Below are 20,153 nucleotides of genomic sequence, written 5' to 3' on the forward strand. Positions count from 1 at the left end.
AAAGAGGAAGAGGTGCAAATTCTTAGGTCCCAAGTTAATAATATTTAATTTCTAAATAGTGCCTAAACGGCATTTCTGAGCCTCGTGAGCAAGAGGAGTAAACTTTAATAAACTGGATTCTCTCATCTGAAGAAATTTCTGGGACTAAATTCAACCTGCAAAATGCACACAAGCTGTAAACACTCACAGCCCACCGCCCCCCCCAACCCCCGCAGGCGCAGCAGAAACCCGCAGTCCATCCGCTCCAAATGGACAGCTTCAGTTCTTCCAGACCCAGAAAGTAATGGGATATATGAAAAAAGACAGTAGTAGCTCTGGGATGAAGTATGCAGGACAGAGTCCCCTTGGCATCTTATTCCCTGATTACGACGGCCTTCGTGTAAGGCCCCAGGTCTGCAGGCAGGCCTCGACTGCGAATGCAGTCCGGGAGCCCCCGCCCAGGGGATCCGATGACTCCGGCTTTCTCAGGACGGTCTAGTTTCCGTGCATCGGCTCCAGGAACCAAGCAAAGGAGCCGAAACATTGGCCTCAAAACCCCGCAAGGAGAAAGGTCCAAACCCTGAGGCTACAGACTGGCCACTCCCGGGTCCGCCAGGTCCCGCAAAGGTGCCCAAGGGGGACGGTTTCCCTGTCCTCTCCGGGGGCGAACTCAGCCTGAGCCCCCGAGGAGCCGGTACCGGCTCCCACCCTTTCCGGGTCCACCTGGACTAGCGAGCGTGGTCTGGCTGACCCCGGACCTCACCTGCCCGTCGCCGGCAGCCGTCCGCCCGTCAGTCCCGAATTCCGTCCACACACAGCGTCTTCCGGCTCCTGCCGGAAGCAGTCCCGAACCCGGGACAGGAAGTTTGGCCGCCCCCCACGCACACACCCACTTTCTCGCCTCCCGGCCGGGTATGCCCAGCAGGGTGCCGGTTCCGCCGGCCGGGCTCCGCCCCCCAAGACGGAAAGGACGGTGGTCTCCCACCTCCTACTCATTCTCTCTTGGCCTTCTGGGCTCCTTGGTCCGCGAAGCCAGAAAAACGGGGTCAGTTAAGTCTAGCCATGACGTCATTGCTTGCCTGCAGCAGTGGATGGGGTAGTTTTTCCTGTTCGCTGAGATCAGTAATAACACAGCGGAGGCGAGTGCAAAAGAAAAGGTCAGCACTTAAACATTTACCCTAGGTCTCAAGTGAAGAGGACCTCGAAGCTTCACTGCCCGAGAAGGGAACTTGCAGGATCAAGTTCTGTTTTGTGTATCACAGGGACAGAGGAGTCTCAACTCCAGTGTAGAACTTTTTTGGAATATGAATTCTCTACAGTCTGGGTTCCACATATTTGGATTTAAAGAGCTCTCGGGTGCCCTGACTGGAGGCTAGAACACTTGAGTTCCAGGCTGGATGCCATCGCTTTGAGAGCTTTGAGAGCTCTGAGTTTGACTGACTTCTTGAAATTACTCATTTTTTGATACTGCTGCTTTCTGAAACATGAAGAACTCAGCGAAGACAGTGGCAATAGGAATTAAAGAGTACTCTAAGAGAGACATTTTCAGGACTGAAGACAAGCCTTGATGACAGGCATATAAATGCTTAATAGTAGTAGTAGTTTGAGTACAAGAATAAGCAATGTTGATTTAAAAAACAAAAGAGGAGCCCTGGCTGGTGTAGCTCAGTGGATTGAGCCCAGGCCTGTGAACCACACGATCACGGTTCCATTCCCAGTCAGGGAACATGCCTGGGTTGCAGGCCAGTTCCCAGCAGGGGACTCATAAGAAGCAACCATACATTGATATTTCTCTCCTCTCCTTCCCTTCCCCTCTAAAGATAAATAAATAAAATTAAAAAAAAAACAAATGAGAAACACAGTTCATGGGAAGATAATTCCTCTTCGGACAAAACAAGTTTATCCCAGTTGCTAAATGAGTATTTACATGGAAGTAAAAGGTCCTGAGTTCTAGTAAGAAAGACGTCAAAATCAGAGATGTACATTGGAGGATTATCCACGTACAGAGATGAAGCCCTCGAGATGAAATGGCCCAGAAAAAGTATAAAAAACAAGAAAGAGAAGGCCACTGAGGTCAATTGGAATGACTGATTACTAACACACTTTAAATCTACTTTCTACAAATGCTGTCAACAAAGGTATATTGCAGCGTGTAAACAGGTGACCATAACCATCAAGACACAGAAAACTACTCTCAATTTTACTGTTTTAAAGGGTTGATTACAATTAGTAAAACAAACTCTTTTTTGAGAACCACTGCTTTATTTTTTTCCTTTTTATTGAATTTACTGGGCTAACACTGGTTAACAAAATTAATCAGGTTTCAGGTGTACAGTTTCACAACACATCATCTGTATACTATATTGTGTGTTCACCACCCCAAGTCAAGTCTCCTTCCATCACCATTTATCCCCCCACACCCTCCTTCACCTCCCCCATCCCCACCTCTCTTATGTAGAGGTACATTAGTAGGTCTTGGACATTCATGTTTACAACCATTTGTTAATTTGCCCATTCAGTCCTGATGTTTTCTGAAGCTGTCTTTGTTGTCTCAATCTTTTTAATCACCTAAAACTCCAAGTGATGTTAATATCTATTTGCCCTGGAAATCTTGACAAGTATTTGACAGTACATGCCTGCTAACCTAAAAAAGACATATGCTTTTATCAATAAATATTTGGGTTTTTAGGCTAGACAGTACACTATTTGGCATAACACAGATAGATCATCTTCTGCAGTAAATGTAGTCTCTCCATCAACCTAACCAACCTCTTATCTTCTCATAGTTCTCCCAACACAAAGCCTCTGCTCTCCTATCCCAAAAACTGTCCATAGTTCTGAATTCCCCCAAACCCCTACCCAAACACCCTGGCATGAAGTCCGTTTTCCATCTACAATATGGAAAGGCCATCCTAATTCTCTTCTCATGCCAAGTTTCAGTTCAAAAATTATGTATAACATTTCTAGTTCTACAAATATTTACTAGGTGCCTTCTCAACCATTCCATTTACAATAAATTTAATTTTTTAAATGTTTGTATGATCCGTTAACAAACGGTTGTATCAAATCTCTAGTGGTTTCAGAATATAATTAAAATATCATATTAATAGTTTTAATAAAAATAGATCATGCTGACTTCAATTTATTAATATAAGTAATATGTTGGATCTAGTGTACATATATAATATTAAAGATATAGGAAAGAATTATGTTCTGCAACTAAGAAAATAATCACCTGCTTTTGAATCAAAAGCTATCTGTACTCTAAGGTTTTTTTTAATGTATCTTGAAAATCTTTGTGAAAAATGGAAAGAAATCTGTATTTTCTTAATGAAGATGTTTATGGAGATGGCAAAGAGGTTTCTTCTGAAATGCAAACTATCTGCTTTCCAGTATTGCCTCCTGTCATCATGGACTGGAATGCAGCTGGAAAGAAAAAGAAACTAGGTTATCTGAAAACAGAAATGTCACTATCATATATGTTTATCAGTAAGTCAGACACACAATTAATTTGAAAAGTCACTTCAGTGATTTTAATATTAAGTATAGAAAAAAAACTGTCATGAAAAGAAACTTCATGTAAACAGTGGCAAAATTACAGGACAAACTAACCCAATTAGCATCTTAAATAACTGTTTTTACCCAAACTAGAAATGTTCAATCGGTGCCTACTTTAACATTCACAGTTTTCAGAGTCTGAAGACTAGAGGCAAATAAGTATGAAGATAAAATGTCAGCAAAACAAATTTTTAAATAACAGTTAAAAGTATCAGAAATCTAATCATAAAGTTTTACTAAGTGAAATACACATCTGATATGCCAGAAAAATAAGTGAAATTTATATTTCTGTTTGATAAATTTAGTAACCAAATATATTAAATTATTTTTGAAAAAGAAAAATATCAGTTTGATTAATCCTTTTCATTTAAAACAAACAAAAGAGAATGTTGGACTCTCTGTAAATTAAGCCCCAAAAAACCTCCAAAAACTGAAATATTGACATTTGCTTAATATAATCTTGGGATGTCTTTTTCTGTTCAATCAAAAAAAATTTTTTTAAAGTTACCTAGAGGCTAAATGACTTTCACAATTCTTTTTTTAAAATAAGCTGTTTATGAAAGCAAAGAAACACTTTATAATTTGAAGTGTAAAAAAGTACCTCTTAAATACCACTAAGTTGAACTTCCATGGAGTTTCATTGAGATATTTAAGGAAAACTATAGGAAAGTTTTATAGGAAAAAAAGAAATGATTTTTTAAAATACCATGGAAATAGAATTAAAAGAAAAAAGAGATTATTTGTGCTGTACACATGTATATAATAAATAAATCAACATTCATCTTACCTCCTATGTTTTCTAATCCATTTATCATAGTTTCTTTGATCTGTAAGTCAAAATAACTATATTTAGTACTCTTCTTTAGATTTTAATACTTCTACTTAATAGTTTCCATGTTTGTAAAAGGCAGCAATAAATATTATTTAGCACTTTCTGTCTAAAAATAGATATTCTTTCTTTTTTAAGATTTATTTTATTCTCATTTGAAGGAGAGGGGAAGGGGGAGAGAGAGGGAGACAGACATACAGTCAGACATCGATTAGTTGCCTCTTTCAACGGGGCATTGAATTTGAAACCTAGGCATGTGCCCTGAGCAGGAATTGAACCAGACCAGAGACCTTTTGGTTATGCGATGATGTTCCAACCAACTGAGCCATTTGGGCCAGGGCAAAAATTGTATATTATTTCACACAGGTAGCCCCAAAAGGTTTCCTATCAATTAATTTTTAAATAAACTCCTACTTTTCCTTTGTCTAATCTTTAGTGTTAACAGCACAATCTATACAATATGCCCTCTTTTCCAAAAAAAAAAATAAAATAAAATAAAAGTACATAAGCCAGATACATACAACTCTCCAAATCATTTGCAAGTTTTAGCGACATGCTAGGTCAGGGGCTACGGATTCCAGATTAGTAACTTCTGATATCCAATCAACAACTAAGAGATGTATCCGATGTCCCAGGAGGGCAGGAAAGTAATAATTATGGTGGTGGAGAGGTGGGGTCCTAGGAGGCGCTTACAAGACCTGAGAAAGCACAGCTTTTAACACATAGTAGCATTCTATGTGTGTTAAATTAATAAGTATTAAAATTTGAAGGAAAGAATCTACTGATTTTATAATATAACCTAAGGAAAGTAAAAGATTAATAAAATTTTAGATAAAGAAAATAATAAGAAAGGGTTTCTCAACCAGGAGATTATATCACCTGGGAGGTACTTTATAATATTCAGCATACTTCCCTTTTATATGAAGCTTTATTATGAAAGTAGAACATTTGCTATGATAAATTCAGATAATACAAAAGCACATCGACTAGCAGGAAGAATGCTATTAATAAGAACGGAATTAAATTCTACCTTTAGTTTTCCTTCTTTAAACCACTGACTCAGCTGTAGAATACCAGGCTCAAATTTGTCCTTGTAATTAAGCACCATAAATCTTTCTCTATAATGGGAAAGAAAAGGATAATGATTAGAGACCAGTGAGGGAATAAAAGGAGTCCAAAATGAAGTCACTGCAGAACTCTACTTAATCTCTTAATCTTTCAAACATCCAGACTTTACACAGAGGCTGGTCAGATATAGATTCAGAAGTATAGTCACAAGTACAAGTATAGTGGACTGCTATTGTTTTGTCTGCCCAGCACCTACAACCCCATTTGGTGACAGCGCTGTGATTTTACTTTGTGGGTAACATCTTTTCCCCACCCTTATGTGACCAAAGCTGGGCCGCTGTGAGTAACCAAATATTAGCTCTGGGGCTTGATAAAACTGCAAGGTGAGAGCTGTTCTCTTTTTGCTTGGATTGCTAACCTGGTAAAATATAAGACTAAGAGATAACAGTCCTCCTCTTGCTGCTGGAAGAGGAGAGCTGTGAGCAAGCACACACGGCCCAGAGGTGGAGAACACACGGCCCAAAAGAACACACGGCCCAAAAGAACACACGGCCCAGAGGTGGAGAAAAACTGTCATGACGCCACTGTGCAAACCCTCCAGCCAAATCTCAGCCAGTACTGTACTAATATCGGACTTCTCAGATACAATAAATATCCTTTGTACTTAAGCCAATGTGACTGAGTTTCTATCTCTTATAAAAAAGGACTTGAAAAAGATTGATAGAAGAGATGCCATTTTTAAAAAATTTTCTGCCAAGGAACTAGTTAACCAAAATCCAAACACTGAACCAGCTTAAATTGTGTATTTTCAAGTTTTATTTAATAAGGAAAAATCATACAGGAAGAATAATACATTTCACAGACATCTATGATTCCTAAACCCCTGGAATCCAGTAATAACGGGAAGGGGGCAGAACACACCTTGTGATGTTTCTTTCTTTCTGGATTGCTTCCACAGCAGGAGGCAGCGGAGGCGGGTAAGGCACATCTTTGTTGTACTGAGAAATCTGACCACACAGGACGATGTGGCTGTTCGGATTCATCTGTTCAGATAAAACTGGTGCTTACACCCAAGGGTAAATGCCCTTCCTCTGCATGGTTTTATGGCTCTCTCAAAGAAACCCTCCTTGACCCCTGTATTTAATCCTTTAGTGCCAATCAATTGATTTCATTTTAAAGATTTACCCATTAAATGTATTTCAAAGTTTTAATCCACTAGAAAGTAAGTCTACTCCAAATGAGCATGGAGGTAAATAAGAATTTGGTAATCAGCAAAAGAATGACATTAGTTGTCATTATTGTAGTTGTTGCTACTTTTAGTAGTAATCACAGCAGAGTATTTCTTTGTATTTAAATACTTCAACCTCAGTTGCAAACAATTTTCCTTGTAGTAAAGGACAACACAGTGCTAATAGATGGTTTTATATTTAATAAGATTGTCAACAAAAATACGTAAATACCTGCAATCTTTGAAACCCCATTCCCTACCCAAATTTAGGGACAATGGCTGTGAGTTCAGTTCATGGTGAGTTGGGAATCAGAACTTCACCACTTGAACAACACAACTGTAATTTTTCACAAAAATAAATTGCAGGTGAGAAATACAATATTGCTAGCAAAGAAGAGAACTATAATATTGCTAGCAAAGAAGTGAAATTGCTTACACTACAAACCGGCAAACAAATGGAAGGAGATATATAAACAAATTCTTCTGTATCAATCAACAGTACTGATCATTATGTTATTTTTCACAATAAACCCTACAATCTTATAAAGTTTTTCTTCCCCTCTCTCAGTATCAGGTAAAGATATATCAGATCAAATAAAATAACATATTCAAATGTATAACAAATAAATCATCAAGCAACCTGTCTTATCACCGTATCACTTATGTCACCGCCAACATTGTCAAAGTAAATATCCACACCAGCTGGGCATAAGTCACGGAGCTGTTCTGCTACGTTCTCCTTTTTATAATTAATTGCACCATCGAAGCCCAGTTCTGAGGTCAAAAGGAGGCACTTCTCATGTGTTCCACAAATTCCCACCACTCTGGAACAGCCCAACAAGTGGCCAATCTAGGGGGGAAATTTTTGAAAATTAAACAACTTTCCATTGTCACATTTAAAGTTTAAAATGTGAAAGCATATAAGATATTACAAGTACCATATATGAGAGTGTTCATCACATTTAGGTTAGATTTCAGGGCTTTCATCTAAAAGTAACTTGAAATCAAAAGAACTGAGAACACATATAACATCATTCTTAAAAACATTAAGACTGAATATAATTAGACTTTGAATGTTAAAGCCTCACAATTTAAAGCTGATTTTGTAAAAGGAATAGTCCGACCCCAAATACCACTAACTTGCAATTCAGTATTTTTCAGCAAAGGAGAACTGTATGTTTTCACTTACATGTGGGATAGAAAACAAAAAGCAACCAATGGTCAAACAAAAACTCATAGATACAGACAACAGAATGGTGGTTACTGGAAGGGAAGGAAGGGAAAGAAGGGAAGGAAAGGAGGGAAGGGAAGGAAGGGAGGGAAGGGAGGGAAGGGAGGGAAGGGAGGGAAGGGAGGGAGGGAAAGAAGGGAGGGAAGGAGGGAAGGGAGGGAAGGAGGGAAGGGAGGGAGGAAGGGGAGGACAAACAGGGTAAAGGGGGTCAAATACAGGGTGACAGAAGGAGACAAGACCAGGTGGTGAGCACACAATGGAGGACATAGATGTCACATTATAAAATTGTACCCCTGAAGTTTATATAATATTATTAACCAAAGTCACCTCAATAAATTAATTTTTAAAACTTTTTCTAAAATAGCCCTGGCTGGTGTAGCTCAGTGGATTGAGCTCAGGCTGCTAACCAAAGGGTCGTCAGTTCGATTCCCAGTCAGGGCACATGCCTGGGTTGTAGGCCAGTTCCCACCAGGGGACACATGACAGGCAACCATACATTGATATTTCTCTCCCTCTCTCCTTCCCTTCCTCTCTAAAGATAAATAAATCTTCAAAATTTTTTCTAAAATATTTTTCAGGCCTGGGAATAACCAAAATCACTACTAAGATAAAATGTCCTATTTCAGTGGTTCCATACTACAAAGGCTATTGTTCACAAGTATAATCACTTTATCAAATTCTATCATAATATGTACTGTATTTCTAGAACTGGTAAGTGCTTTTTTATTTGAAGAGTTTTATTTTTTAATTCATGAATTCCACACAGGTACTCTGATTTTCTTCCTTATATTGTTCTAGCATTTCCCATGTCTATTTTTGGCTATCACAGAAGAAGATAAAAAACCTATAACATTTTTCATACTGTTATGAAGAGAATCTAAGTAGGTAATAATATCATTTCTACCAGAAATGTGTAAAATATTATCAATTTCTTCAATTTCCTATTTCAAATTATATACATGTACCCAGAGATTTAATCACGACCATTTTTTTTTAGAAACCATTCTCAGAAACTATTACCTGCCCGGCCAGGGATCCGCAAGCACCAGCGGCCCCACTAACAACCATTGTCTGATTAGAGCCAGCAGTTACATGACCTTTCTCCTGTATTCCAATCAAGGACGTCAAACCACATAAACCAATCGCTCCAAGAAAGTATGAAAGGTGTCCGTCCACAAGTCGTGGGTCTACCTAAAATGAAATACATACCTTTAAAAAATAATAGTAGGAATTTCTGTTTACATCAACAAGGTAGAGACAACCTGTTGTAGACTGACTGTGTCTTCCTGTGGGCAGGGAAAAACAAGGCAGCTTGACAGAAAGTAGCCTCACAGGGCGACATGTTCATAAATACCTAACTGGGCAGGTCGTGGTGAGTAGTCACCCATGCATGTAACTTCTTCAGTGAAATGTTTATCTGTGCCTTTAGCAAGCCCTGTTCACTGGTTTTATCCAACTAGGTAAACACTCCTTTGAAATAAGCTTAACCAACCTGAAGACAGAACACAATCTTGTTAACTATCCTGTAATCTAATTGCTGCCTTGCTTTCTCCCTCCTTCTTGTAATTTTCATTACATTCACTCCTTAATTTCAAAATACATAGAAGATGTAAAGCTGTTATTCTCTAGAACATCTGAAATCTTGCTCCACAGCAGTGGTCATCAGTTTGGCTCAAATAAATTCTTACACAAATTCTCTCATAGGTCTGGACATTTCTTACATCAACACTCCTAAAATTCATTTGTTGATACCTAACCTTTAACCTGACTATACAGGGGTGGCAAAGCAGCTTTACAGTTGTGATTACACAAGACAGAGAGCTTATTCTTGCATTATTATTCATTAATTATTACGTTGTTTTCCAGTAAACCTACCTTTGCCCACCCCAGTATTTGGAGTAGGGCCTTTAAGGAGATAATTAAGACTAAATGAGGTCACAAGGGTGGGACCCTAATCCAATCCCTTGTCCAAAAGACAAGTATTGGTAAGTTCACATGGTTAACAAGTACGTTTTCATAAGCAGAGGAAGAGACACCAGAGATCTCTTTCTCCCTCCCCTCTCTCTAAAAATTGAAAAAAGAATTCCTGTAAAAATTTTATAAATCACTGAAAGTAATCAAGATTTACTACCTTAGTTTGATTTGAAGTTAAACCGCCACAGAGAAATAAAATGGTCATTTTGTATAAAGCAGTTTTAAATGGCTATCAGTTAAATTTGGTGTGTGAGTAAACGTAATGGATATATTAAACCTGCATTATACAGAAAGGTCTACAGTGTGCAGAAATAGTTCATGTAGGCCATATCTATTATTAAAGCCGGTATAAAACAGCATGAGTTAATTTGTGTTCAGCAAATACCATTTCTCCGTCCCTCTGAATCCACCCTCCCCACTTCTAATACCCACTCCCAGAGCACTTTCCAGTTTCCCGCACTGCTCAAGTTCCCCCGATGACACAATGATGGGGAAAGCTACAAACTGCTGCCTACTGCATTTTCATTTCCGGCTAAGACATTTCTCATTAAATATATTTTACTAGTACTAGTAAGTTGACAAGTGATTGCATAATGCCCCATGTCATTTATTAACAGCTACTTTTAACCAATTATAAGAATGTGTAATAATAAAAAGCACAAAAATTTTATAAATCTTTTTATAAAACCTTAGTCACATTTGTCATAGCATTTATTTTTCACATTCACTTGTAAGATAGCTATCATTTTCATTTTGCCCATGAGGAAGCTAAAGTTCAGAGATATACAATAACTTCCTTGATGACACATATTAGGTTGAATTTGGGGGGCAAAATAGGTTTATAGTTTTGAGTACAGAGAACAAAGTTTATTTTTGGATTATTATTTACTAATTATTGCATTTTTTCATATCACAACTGTAAATCTACTTTTGCCCTGCCCTGTACATGAAGCTGCCAGTTTTTAAAGGTCAAAAAAGACAAGTATTGGTAAGTTCACATGGTTAACATAACCGAAACCAAACTGAGGATTTCTGACACAAGATGGAATTTCAAGTACAAAGCAAAGGAATTTCTAAAGTGTCCATATCTCAGGAAACTTTAAAGCATACAACTATAACGGGTCTCTGGTTCTTAGTATAAAATGTTTTTTCGATGCTTATAGCTCAGGTTTTACTTCATATATGTGAAACTTGAAAAAATAAATTAAACATGGAAAAAATACCATTTACTGATACCCTAAGAAATGTCATATAAGTTATAGTAACAAAGTCCACATTTTTGCAGCTATCTAAAAGGAAACGTATGCTTTTATTTTTTTTCCTTGATACCACAAACAGAACTGAAAGCCAAAGGCACAAAGTAAGAATTACAGGGGGGGAAATCATATACTTTACATTAATACATCACCTTTTCTAGGCTATTTCCATCCAGAACAACCTTGGTTTGCCAGGGCCAATAGAAAGAAGTCACAAAATCGCCTTTAGTAAAATGCGCGTGTTTGCTTTCTTCTATAATCCCAACACCTCCACCATCAACCACTTGAGACAGCTGCCAAGGCATTAAGTAATCACTCCCAGTGTCCTCATTCATTTTACAACGCTAAAAAGAAGACACATTGATTAGGGATGATTCTGCCTAATAATACTGAACCAGTTTACTAATTTACCCAGTGACTAAAAGAAAGATATATAATAAGTAATGTTAAGTAAAGTGTTAGTCAAACAGATAAAATTTATCTTAATTTCTATCTTCCTTCCAGTTATTTTTTATTCTGAAAAAAATTGTATCCCCTCTCTAACAAGTAATGAAGTCACTTAAAAAGGAATGTAAGTATTTGCTGAAATTAGATGGTAGAGATAATTCTACAACTTTGTGAATAGGCCAAAAACATGAATTGTACATTTAAAAGTGCGAATTGTATGATATGTGTATTATTTCTTTTAAAAATTTTTTAGAATTATTGACACTATTTCAGACATCCCTATTTTCCCCTCCTCTCTGTCCCCCTCCATCCAGCTTTCCCCCACCCCAAGTCCCCATGTCCACGGTCTATGCATATATGCTTTTTAGCTAATCTCTTCCAGTTCCCCCCACCCCTCTAAAATCTGTCAGTCTGTTCCATGTATCATACCTCTGGTTTTACTTCATGCATCAGTTTATTTGATTCATTAAATTCCACATATGAGTGAGAACATATGGTATTTATCTTTCTCTGACTGACTTATTTTGCTCAGCATAATAATCTGTTGCAAAGGGTAAGAGTTCCTTCTTTTTTATAGCCATAGTATTCCACTGTGTAAATGTACCACGCCTTTTTTATATGTGTATTATATTTTAATAAAACTGTTAACATTTATAAACAATTAAAGAAATTTAAGTAATATTACATATTATTATGCTAGCAAAACTAATACAAACTCCTGGGCCAGTGGTTCCAATGGGTTGTGGCAAATTAGGTATACTTACATATTACTGATAATGTTACAAAACTGCCCACTTTTTGTAGAAAACAAATTAGTAACATGGACCATAATGGTACTTACTTCTTTTGACCTCACAATTCCACTTCACCAATAGAAATAACACAAAAAAATGAAACTTTATACAGTTGTTTATCAGCATCCCTTCTGAACTCCTCTTCCATTTCTAATCCCTATTCCCAAGGCATTTCTAAGCTCTTCCCAACTGCTCGATTTCCCACAATAGCCTGACGACAGGGAAAACTTCAGACCGAGCATTATTAAGTCATTCTCCTCCGCTCCGGTGGATGTTCTTTTTACTCAGCAAAGACAAAATGCCACAGCGGCGCCACACTCTCTCGTGGGACTAATGCTCAAGACTTCCTGAGAAGTAGACAAGGCTCCCTTCCTCTCTTCGACTCACTCTTGCCTCTCTCATGAAGCCACGATGCAGAGGCCTACAGTGTGGTCCAGGAGACGGAAAAGATGAAAGGCTGCTTGATCAAGGGCGGTTTGGTTCAGCTCAGCAGAAGAAAAGAGCAAGTAGGAAACTGAAGCAGAAGTTTCTATGGGAACACGCTATGTTTCTGCTAGCTCAGCAGCTACTGGATACTGGCCAGACCAAGCGTCTGACTCCAACAAAGATAAGAGAAAAAGTAGAACAAGTAATTCCCTATAGGTAAGGGAATGATGTCAACATAATAGAATGTTATCTGACCACCAGTATACTGGTATTTCCACTAGTCTTGCATATGAAGTTATGTGTATAAAGTAACTCAAGAAATCAAAATAGCATATACACATTAACTATAACCATACAAAATGCTATATATACAGTGATTAAATTTAGTTGTGAATTTGGAATGATACAAAATTTCAATGATTTAATATCCATTAGATTCCTTTTTTAAGTCACTTACGTTTTTTTTTTTTAAAAAAAGAACAATGTCTAATGAAAGCAAGTGATTGCCTACAATTCCCAAGTGGAGTGGCACACCATACCATGCAGGGCCACATGGGGAAAGAAGTGATTTTCTTCGTTCTTTCAATTAATACTTAATAAGCACCATGCTGGCCCCTGTAGATACAGTGATAGAAATAAGATCTTTTAAACTGAATCTGAGAGAATTCTCAATCCTAATTTACTATCTTCAAGCTTTACTTACTACTGGGGAATGATTTGGACACTTGGAAGAACCTAATTGATCTCATACACTATTGTGCTATTATGAAAATTCTCCTTGCCCTGGCCAAGTAGCTCAGCTGGTTAGAACATTGTACCAATATGCCAAGGTTTGATCCCCCCTGGTCAGGGCACATATAAGAATCAACCACCGAATACATAAATAAATGGAACAATAAATCAGTATCTCTCTCTCCCCCTTCCTCTAAAATCATTTTAAAAATTATTAATAAAACTTTTTGCTTCTATAACATTCCTTAATAACACTAGTGAATAAAAAAGGCAATCTATAATTCATAGGTATAAAAATATAATTGATCAAACATTTATTAATCATGGACATGGCACAACAAAATCTAGATGATACATAAAAAATATAAAAAGTAAAATAAATTTTCACCAAGTCACAAAATCCTGATCCTTACCATGTAAGGATCCACAGAAAGATAAAGAGTTCTGACTTGTACTTGTCCTTCAGTGATATTATCTGGTAAATTTACTTCTTCTACTCGGAAGTTTTCTGCCACTGGATTGCCATTCTTCCCTAAAATATTAGGTAAAAATATCAAATAAAAACTCATTTTCCTATACAATTATTTATTATTCTTTAAAAGGCCACTCTAGGATTCAAAGCACTCTCGTTTAACTGAGGCATGAATAAATCCATATTGCTTTGTAATTTCTTTGTAACTCAACACAACTTCTTTAAATAGTCCTAATTGCCCATTTTCTCCAAGGAGATCCTTTGAAATATTCTTGTCAACTTTAAAATTTCTTTTCTAAGATGACTACAGGTAAACCATTTCATCTGCTTTAAAATTTAGGAGGATTTCAAAAAAATGAAATATCACAGCCAGCTTTTGAAAATATCGTAAAAATTAAAATTTATAAGGATGCAGAAACACATCAGTCCAAGAAAATAGGTGAACTTTCCTTCCTCATTTTAAGAAAACAGAAACTTAAATAAATGTATATTTTTAAAAAAGTAAAATCTGACCCTGGCTGGTGTAGCTCAGTGGATTAAGTGCGCACGGGCCTGTGAACCAAAGGGTTGCTGGTTCGATTCCTAGTCAGGGCACATGCCTGGGTTGCAGGCCAGTTCCCAGCAGGGGACACACGAGAGGCAACCATACATTGATATTTCTCTCCCTCTCTCCTTCCCTTCCCTCTAAAGATACATAAATAAAATCTTTTAAAAAAGTAAAATCTTAAAAATTAGAAATTTGAAATATGAAAAGAAAAACCTGAACCCTGGCCAGGTAGCTCAGTTGGTTAGAGCGTTCTCTGGACATGCCAAGGTTATGGGTTTGAGCCCTGGTCAGGGCAAATGAATGCATAAATTAGTGGAACGACAAATTGATGTTTCTTTCTCTCTCTAAAAAAACTTTAATTAATTTTTTAAAAAGAAAAAAAGGTTAACAGTTTTCTAAAAAAGAAAAATCAGTAAGCAGAAAATGTCATCACTAAAAGTGTACACTTACTCAGTTATGTTGAACATAAACAAACTTTTTATTCATTGAATCAGCCCGCTTCTAAAGTGGGAATAAAATGCAAAGGTTTTAATCTAACTGCTCACTTTACTAAAACTGAGGTCAAAAAAGGTTAAGTGACTTCCCAGGCCACATGCTAGACAGATAATAATACCGAAGCAGCATGAGCCCAAGCCTATCAGGTTACTTCTATACCTGCTTCTATGACTCACTCAGGTTGGAGGTCAGCACAGACGTAGGTCAGTGCTCTTCACATAAAACAAAATAAGCAGATTTTAAGATCTGATGTTATAAAGAAAAAACAAAAGCCACGTATTTGTAATATAACCTTTTAAATGGTATAACAATTCTAAAAAACCTTATTTTTTCAACCAATGGCCTTGATAAGTCATCATTTGAAAAACTGAATATGGTATCATTTAAAGAATTTTTCCTAATATCTCTGCTAGAGTTAATATCTTCCTACCTCAATTTCCCACATGGCAGGATATGGACACTTCTGTTCCTCCATGTGCATTAACAATGATCAAAGAGCACAGCTGTTCATTCATCAGAGATAAATACATACCAGGTCGGGAGTCCAGTACCACTCTCTGTACTATCATCGCCTTGTTCGCACGGAGACCTCACCAGATTTCTGTATAAAGTAGTTCCTACTGATAGAAAAAATTTCCAATCACAAGAAAGTCTGGAAATAGTAAACAATTTAAAATTTAAAAAGAAGCACCTTTGTGTTTCTGAACAAAGAGAAAAATCATATTTAGACCCCCAAAGATATAGTCTCCTATCAAAGAGTTTATCTCCTAAAGCAAATGTATGAAGGACTAAGTCTAATTAGAATTTTTGCTTCACAGGAACAAGCCTGTTGAAGACTGAGAGGGGCAGGATGTCCTAGCCTCACAATTCAAGCACACTCACCTTTGTACCAGCAGCATTAAGCCTCCTACTGCCGCTTGATCGAAAGAGAACAGCACCATATATTCCTCCAGAGCCAGCCAGTTAGCCTGGTAGCAAAATATAAACCCTAGCTGTTTGATATAACCAAATTTTCCAAAATTCTCTTACTCATTTATCAAAATGGAAATGAGTTAACAGTTTTGCTGATTATAAAAGTAATATATCAAAAGCATTTATTAATTTTCACCTTATAAGAAATTCTATAATATAGAAGAGCTAAATAAATAAACCCAGTTTATTCTGGGTTTACAATTTGAGCTAATGAAAAAAGCAAAATGAAGTTCCAGTGCTGGAACTATCTGACTTTGGGGAAACAGCCCTGCCTGCTGTACCCATCAGTAAAGATAAGAACAAGCCTTAGTGAGTGTGACAGGGTTATACTGTTGTGAGTGCTATAATATATATATATTAATTTAATATTTCATAATATTTAACATACTCATTTTATCTAACAATCTTATTAAGTATCATTATTATCATCCCCAAACAGAGTTTTTACATATAAAGCCATACAATGACATGCAACTCTCCAGTAGATAACTTCTGCTAGAGGAGAAATCTGCTCCTAATTAGGACCTAAACATCTGATGTTAGTGACATAATGTAAAGTAGAATGAAGAACATGTATAAGCGTCCTACTTGCTTCCTTACTTTTTGGAATGTGTTTCTAATCTCACTGGCTGTGTCATTAATGACTGGTTTCCCTCAATGTCGATTCTTTCCTTACGAATACAATGTTGCCCAGCTAAAAGACTGCATTTCCCAACTTCCTCTTAGAAGAAAGCCCAGCCGTGGCCAGTGTGGCTCAGTGGGCTGAGTGTCAGTCTGTGAACTGCAGGGTCACCAGTTCAATTCCCAGTCAGGGCACACGCCTGGTTTACAGGCAGGGTCCCCAGGGTGGGGGTGGGCAGGAGGCAACCAACCAATGTCTCTCTCACACATTGATGCTTTTCTCCCTTTCTCCCTCCCTTCCTCTCTCTCTGAAAGTAAATAAATAAGATCTTTTTTAAAAATCCCAGATATCATCCTATTTCACCTAAAAATCCCTCAATTACGCATCTCTGATATAACATATTGTTTGAAACATAAATGCTATGCCATTAACCTGATATAACTGATAGCACAGGTTATTCCTTAACATTACCTAACACTTAGTGTGTATTCGAATTCCCTGATTGTCTCAGGGATGTCCTTTACAGTGAGTTCACTAGAACCAAAATTTAAGGTCCACATACTACACTGAGTCTCCCGCTCCTTTTTTATTTCATGACCTTGATTGTTGAAGAAACATTTTCTTAATCCGTTTGTCTATAAAATATCCTTGGATTGCTTCCTCATAGTGTCATTTACTTCATTCTTTTATCTCTGCCAGTACCTTTGGTAGTTAGATCTAGAGCTGTGATTAGATGCAGGTTACATTTTTACATAAGAATCTGGTAAAATGGTGCTGTGGCTTACTTCATCACATCAAGAAGTCCATAATGTCTTATAAAGCTAAATATATTTTTAAAAGAAATTTTCTATTGAATCGCATTGTGTGTACATTATGGAAGTACTGAAAAACAGAAATTTCCAGATTGATGCTGGGTCCAAAGATAACTAACTGCCTTTAAGTGGTTATCAAAGCACCTTGACAGCTAAATTTTCAATCAAAGGAGTCTTTCCAGATGAAGTTTCATATTTATCTGCTAATTACTTTCAAATGTCTGCTTCATTTCTTTAAAACATGCACTGCAGATTTATCCAAATACTGCTTATCAGCATGAAAAGTACAGCATTCAACTTTCCTCCATTTGTATTAAATTAGAAAGTTTTCAAGTGTCAAATACTACAATTAACTAAGGTCAGATAACCACACACTATCCCTCAGTAGCACAACAAACACTAAATTTAAGATATTAAAAACTTGATTTAGTTACAAAATTAAAATGAAAAATATGGCACACCAAGTTCTAGATAGGAAAGGAAGGGTGGTGGTCGTGGTGTAAAATTCGTCCCAAGTGTGTGTGTGTGTGTTTTGGGGGATCAAGGAGAGTCTTTATTAACTCACATTTAACAAACCGTCTTTGCCTGGTATGATATTAACTGGGTTTCTAATTAGTGCTAAGTAAGTCAACAATAATACCAGATCAATGATCAACTGAAAAAAATCACTCTGGTGTGGTCATAAATAGTTTGTTATCCGAGTGCCTACCTTGCAGCCTAGTGTAAGAGGAAGGACGCAGCACTGGGAAGAGCAGAGTGCAAGTGCTCATTCTAATTAGGTGGGATCTTGTTCTCTCGACCTCTTGCCTGACTGTTCCTAAGTGTCAAGAACTGGGCTAGGGGCTTTACATCATCATTGCGTTTAACCCCTCCACCCACTAACCCTATGAGGTCCGTACTGTCAGCTTCCACATTTTATAGACCAAGAAAGAGAGGCTGAGAGGTAGCATAACTTGCCCGTGGTTGCACAACTGCTAATGACCCTGGAATCCACACTCAAACACAACGCGCATGATTTACATACCATGAGTTTCCTAACACCTTTTAATAAAACTTTTCTCTATCCTGATCTCGTTCAATTATTCTGCCACAAATGACTATTTATAAAGCGTGGAAATCTATGGCTCCCATTACCAAATACTCATACGGAAATCACCCAGTCTACCTCTACCCAGAATTTCAAGCTGACTTCCCAGATTGCAAACTCCAAGAGGGTAGGGATTCGTATCCGTTGTTCCAAGATTTATAACCACCCCCTATGCCTAGCACACGGTAAGTGCTCAGAAAATGTGTTAAACCAACGTCTCAGAAGCCCCTTAAACAAATATGTCCAATCCTGAGGTTGATTACTCTCGACAATTCTAAAAACAAAAACAAACAAAAAACACCAGCTTCTGCTTCTCCAGCATTCCCTAATATCCTAGGCGTAACGCCAGTAGCGCCAGGAGGAAACCTAGAGGTCACCCTGGCTCCTAGATCTCAACTTACCTGGAATGCTGAACCCAGCTACAAACTCCCCACCCCCAGGGACCGACCTCGGCCGACCACGGCCGACCGCCTCCGCTCGTCACTCACCGCCGCCGAGCCCCGGAGGAAATATCGCGTGGTTTGCGGGGCTGCGAGGGGCTCGCCGCGCGCCTTTGGCCGTAGGAGCTCAGCACGCAGGCAGGCCTACGGCTAGGTACTCGGCTAGGTACTAGCTCACAGGGTCGGGTCCTGAAGGTTAGGCAGGATTCCTGATCCTCCTGTTTCCGCGAGAGACGGAGATGGTGCAGAACTTTGACAGTCACATGTCTGGGCGGAGTGTATTAATAAATTTACCTGGACTGTTGTTCTATGGCCGTCCATACTGCTTGCACCCAAAGAGCAAATCATTCAACCTTAACCAGTAAGTTCACTTCTGGTAGTTCTTGAAGTAATTTTATTCGTTTTATGGACCTCTCCCTGAGACTTGGACTGGAAAATCGTAGTGAAAGAGCCTACCCATTATTTTATGATTGGGGAAACAGACTCGGAGAGCTGATGTTACTGGACCATCTTTTGGCTGTTGTGGGGCAGTGCCGTGATTAAAATCCTCTCGATGAGACTGCTGGCCCAGGGCACTGTGTCTTTAAAGCATTTGCTTCCTTTTGTGCTGAACTGAGTTGAGCAAGGCTTATTTATTTCTAGGACAGCTTTGGAACCCCAGAGCTGGTGGAAAAAAATTGCTTTTTACATTGTATTCATGATAGAGCTAATAGCACAGCAAAAATATCATTGATATTCAATTGCTGAAAGATGATGTAAAAATCATTAAACAAATTGGAACTCCTAATAGCTTCACCTCTGAAAAGTTTTTACATTTTTATTGATTTTTTAGAGAGAGAAAAACATTGATTTGTTGTTCCACTCATCCATGAATTCATTGGTTGACTGCTCTGTGTGCCTGGACCAGGGATCAAACCCAAACCTTGGCTTAGCAGGACAGGTTTGTCTAACAGCTACCTGGCCAGGGCTGAAATTTTTACTTCTTTGAGAAAGTTTCAGGAAAGAAGTAGGATTATACTACTTTGCAAATTCCTATAGGCCAGAGCTTATCTCTTTTATTAGTCTTGTACAAGTAGACTTTCAGTAACCTTTGTTGTAATAATTTGAGCCAAGTGATGAAAAAGAAAATGCTCAAACAGACTAAAAATAATAGCATAAAATCAAGGTAGTCTAGAACTGGATCT

At 37.9% G+C, this 20,153-nt stretch overlaps 2 protein-coding genes across 8 annotated transcripts in view; both read right to left on the reverse strand.

The window, feature by feature from the left end:
• Positions 1–850, reverse strand: part of ZNF410 (zinc finger protein 410) — a 32,780-nt gene extending 31,930 nt beyond the window's left edge. For 2 of the 3 annotated variants that reach the window (XM_037031110.1, XM_037031107.1), the window contains exon 1: positions 743–850. The gene's annotated coding sequence lies outside the window, so the exon portion shown is untranslated. The remainder of the gene's footprint in view (positions 1–742) is intronic. The other variant, XM_037031109.1, reaches the window with a different exon arrangement.
• Positions 851–2,429: 1,579 nt separating this feature from the next.
• On the reverse strand, positions 2,430–19,151 carry PTGR2 (prostaglandin reductase 2). Of its 5 annotated transcripts, none has more exons than XM_037031425.1 (10): positions 19,018–19,151; positions 15,569–15,653; positions 13,936–14,054; positions 11,276–11,467; positions 8,914–9,084; positions 7,303–7,512; positions 6,356–6,477; positions 5,397–5,484; positions 4,325–4,364; positions 2,430–3,405 (listed from the first exon to the last, which is right to left on the reverse strand). In XM_037031425.1, the coding sequence occupies exons 2-10, from the start codon at positions 15,603–15,605 to the stop codon at positions 3,320–3,322; spliced, it is 1,065 nt and encodes a 354-aa protein (XP_036887320.1). In that variant the 5' UTR covers positions 15,606–15,653; positions 19,018–19,151; the 3' UTR covers positions 2,430–3,319. The 5 variants fall into 5 exon arrangements, with proteins under 5 accessions (XP_036887320.1, XP_036887324.1, XP_036887321.1 ...); XM_037031429.1 differs by having other exon boundaries at positions 15,569–15,656; XM_037031426.1 differs by having other exon boundaries at positions 15,569–15,656; positions 18,931–19,027.
• Positions 19,152–20,153: the final 1,002 nt, after the last annotated feature.

This window comes from Sturnira hondurensis, unplaced genomic scaffold (genome assembly GCF_014824575.4).
Source record: "Sturnira hondurensis isolate 20B ecotype Veracruz unplaced genomic scaffold, ASM1482457v3 Scaffold0021143, whole genome shotgun sequence".
NCBI classification, from domain to species: Eukaryota; Metazoa; Chordata; class Mammalia; order Chiroptera; family Phyllostomidae; genus Sturnira; species Sturnira hondurensis.

Excerpts from the sequence above, each read along its gene's own strand:
- PTGR2 (XM_037031425.1), bottom strand. The coding sequence starts at position 15,605 with ATGATAGTACAGAGAGTGGTACTGGACTCCCGACCTG. Across the intron at positions 4,365-5,396 it reads TTAAAGAAGGAAAACTAAAG|ATCAAAGAAACTATGATAAA; the intron begins GTAGAATTTAAT and ends TTTGACTTACAG. Across the intron at positions 3,406-4,324 it reads TGGATTAGAAAACATAGGAG|CTGCATTCCAGTCCATGATG; the intron begins GTAAGATGAATG and ends TTTTCTTTCCAG.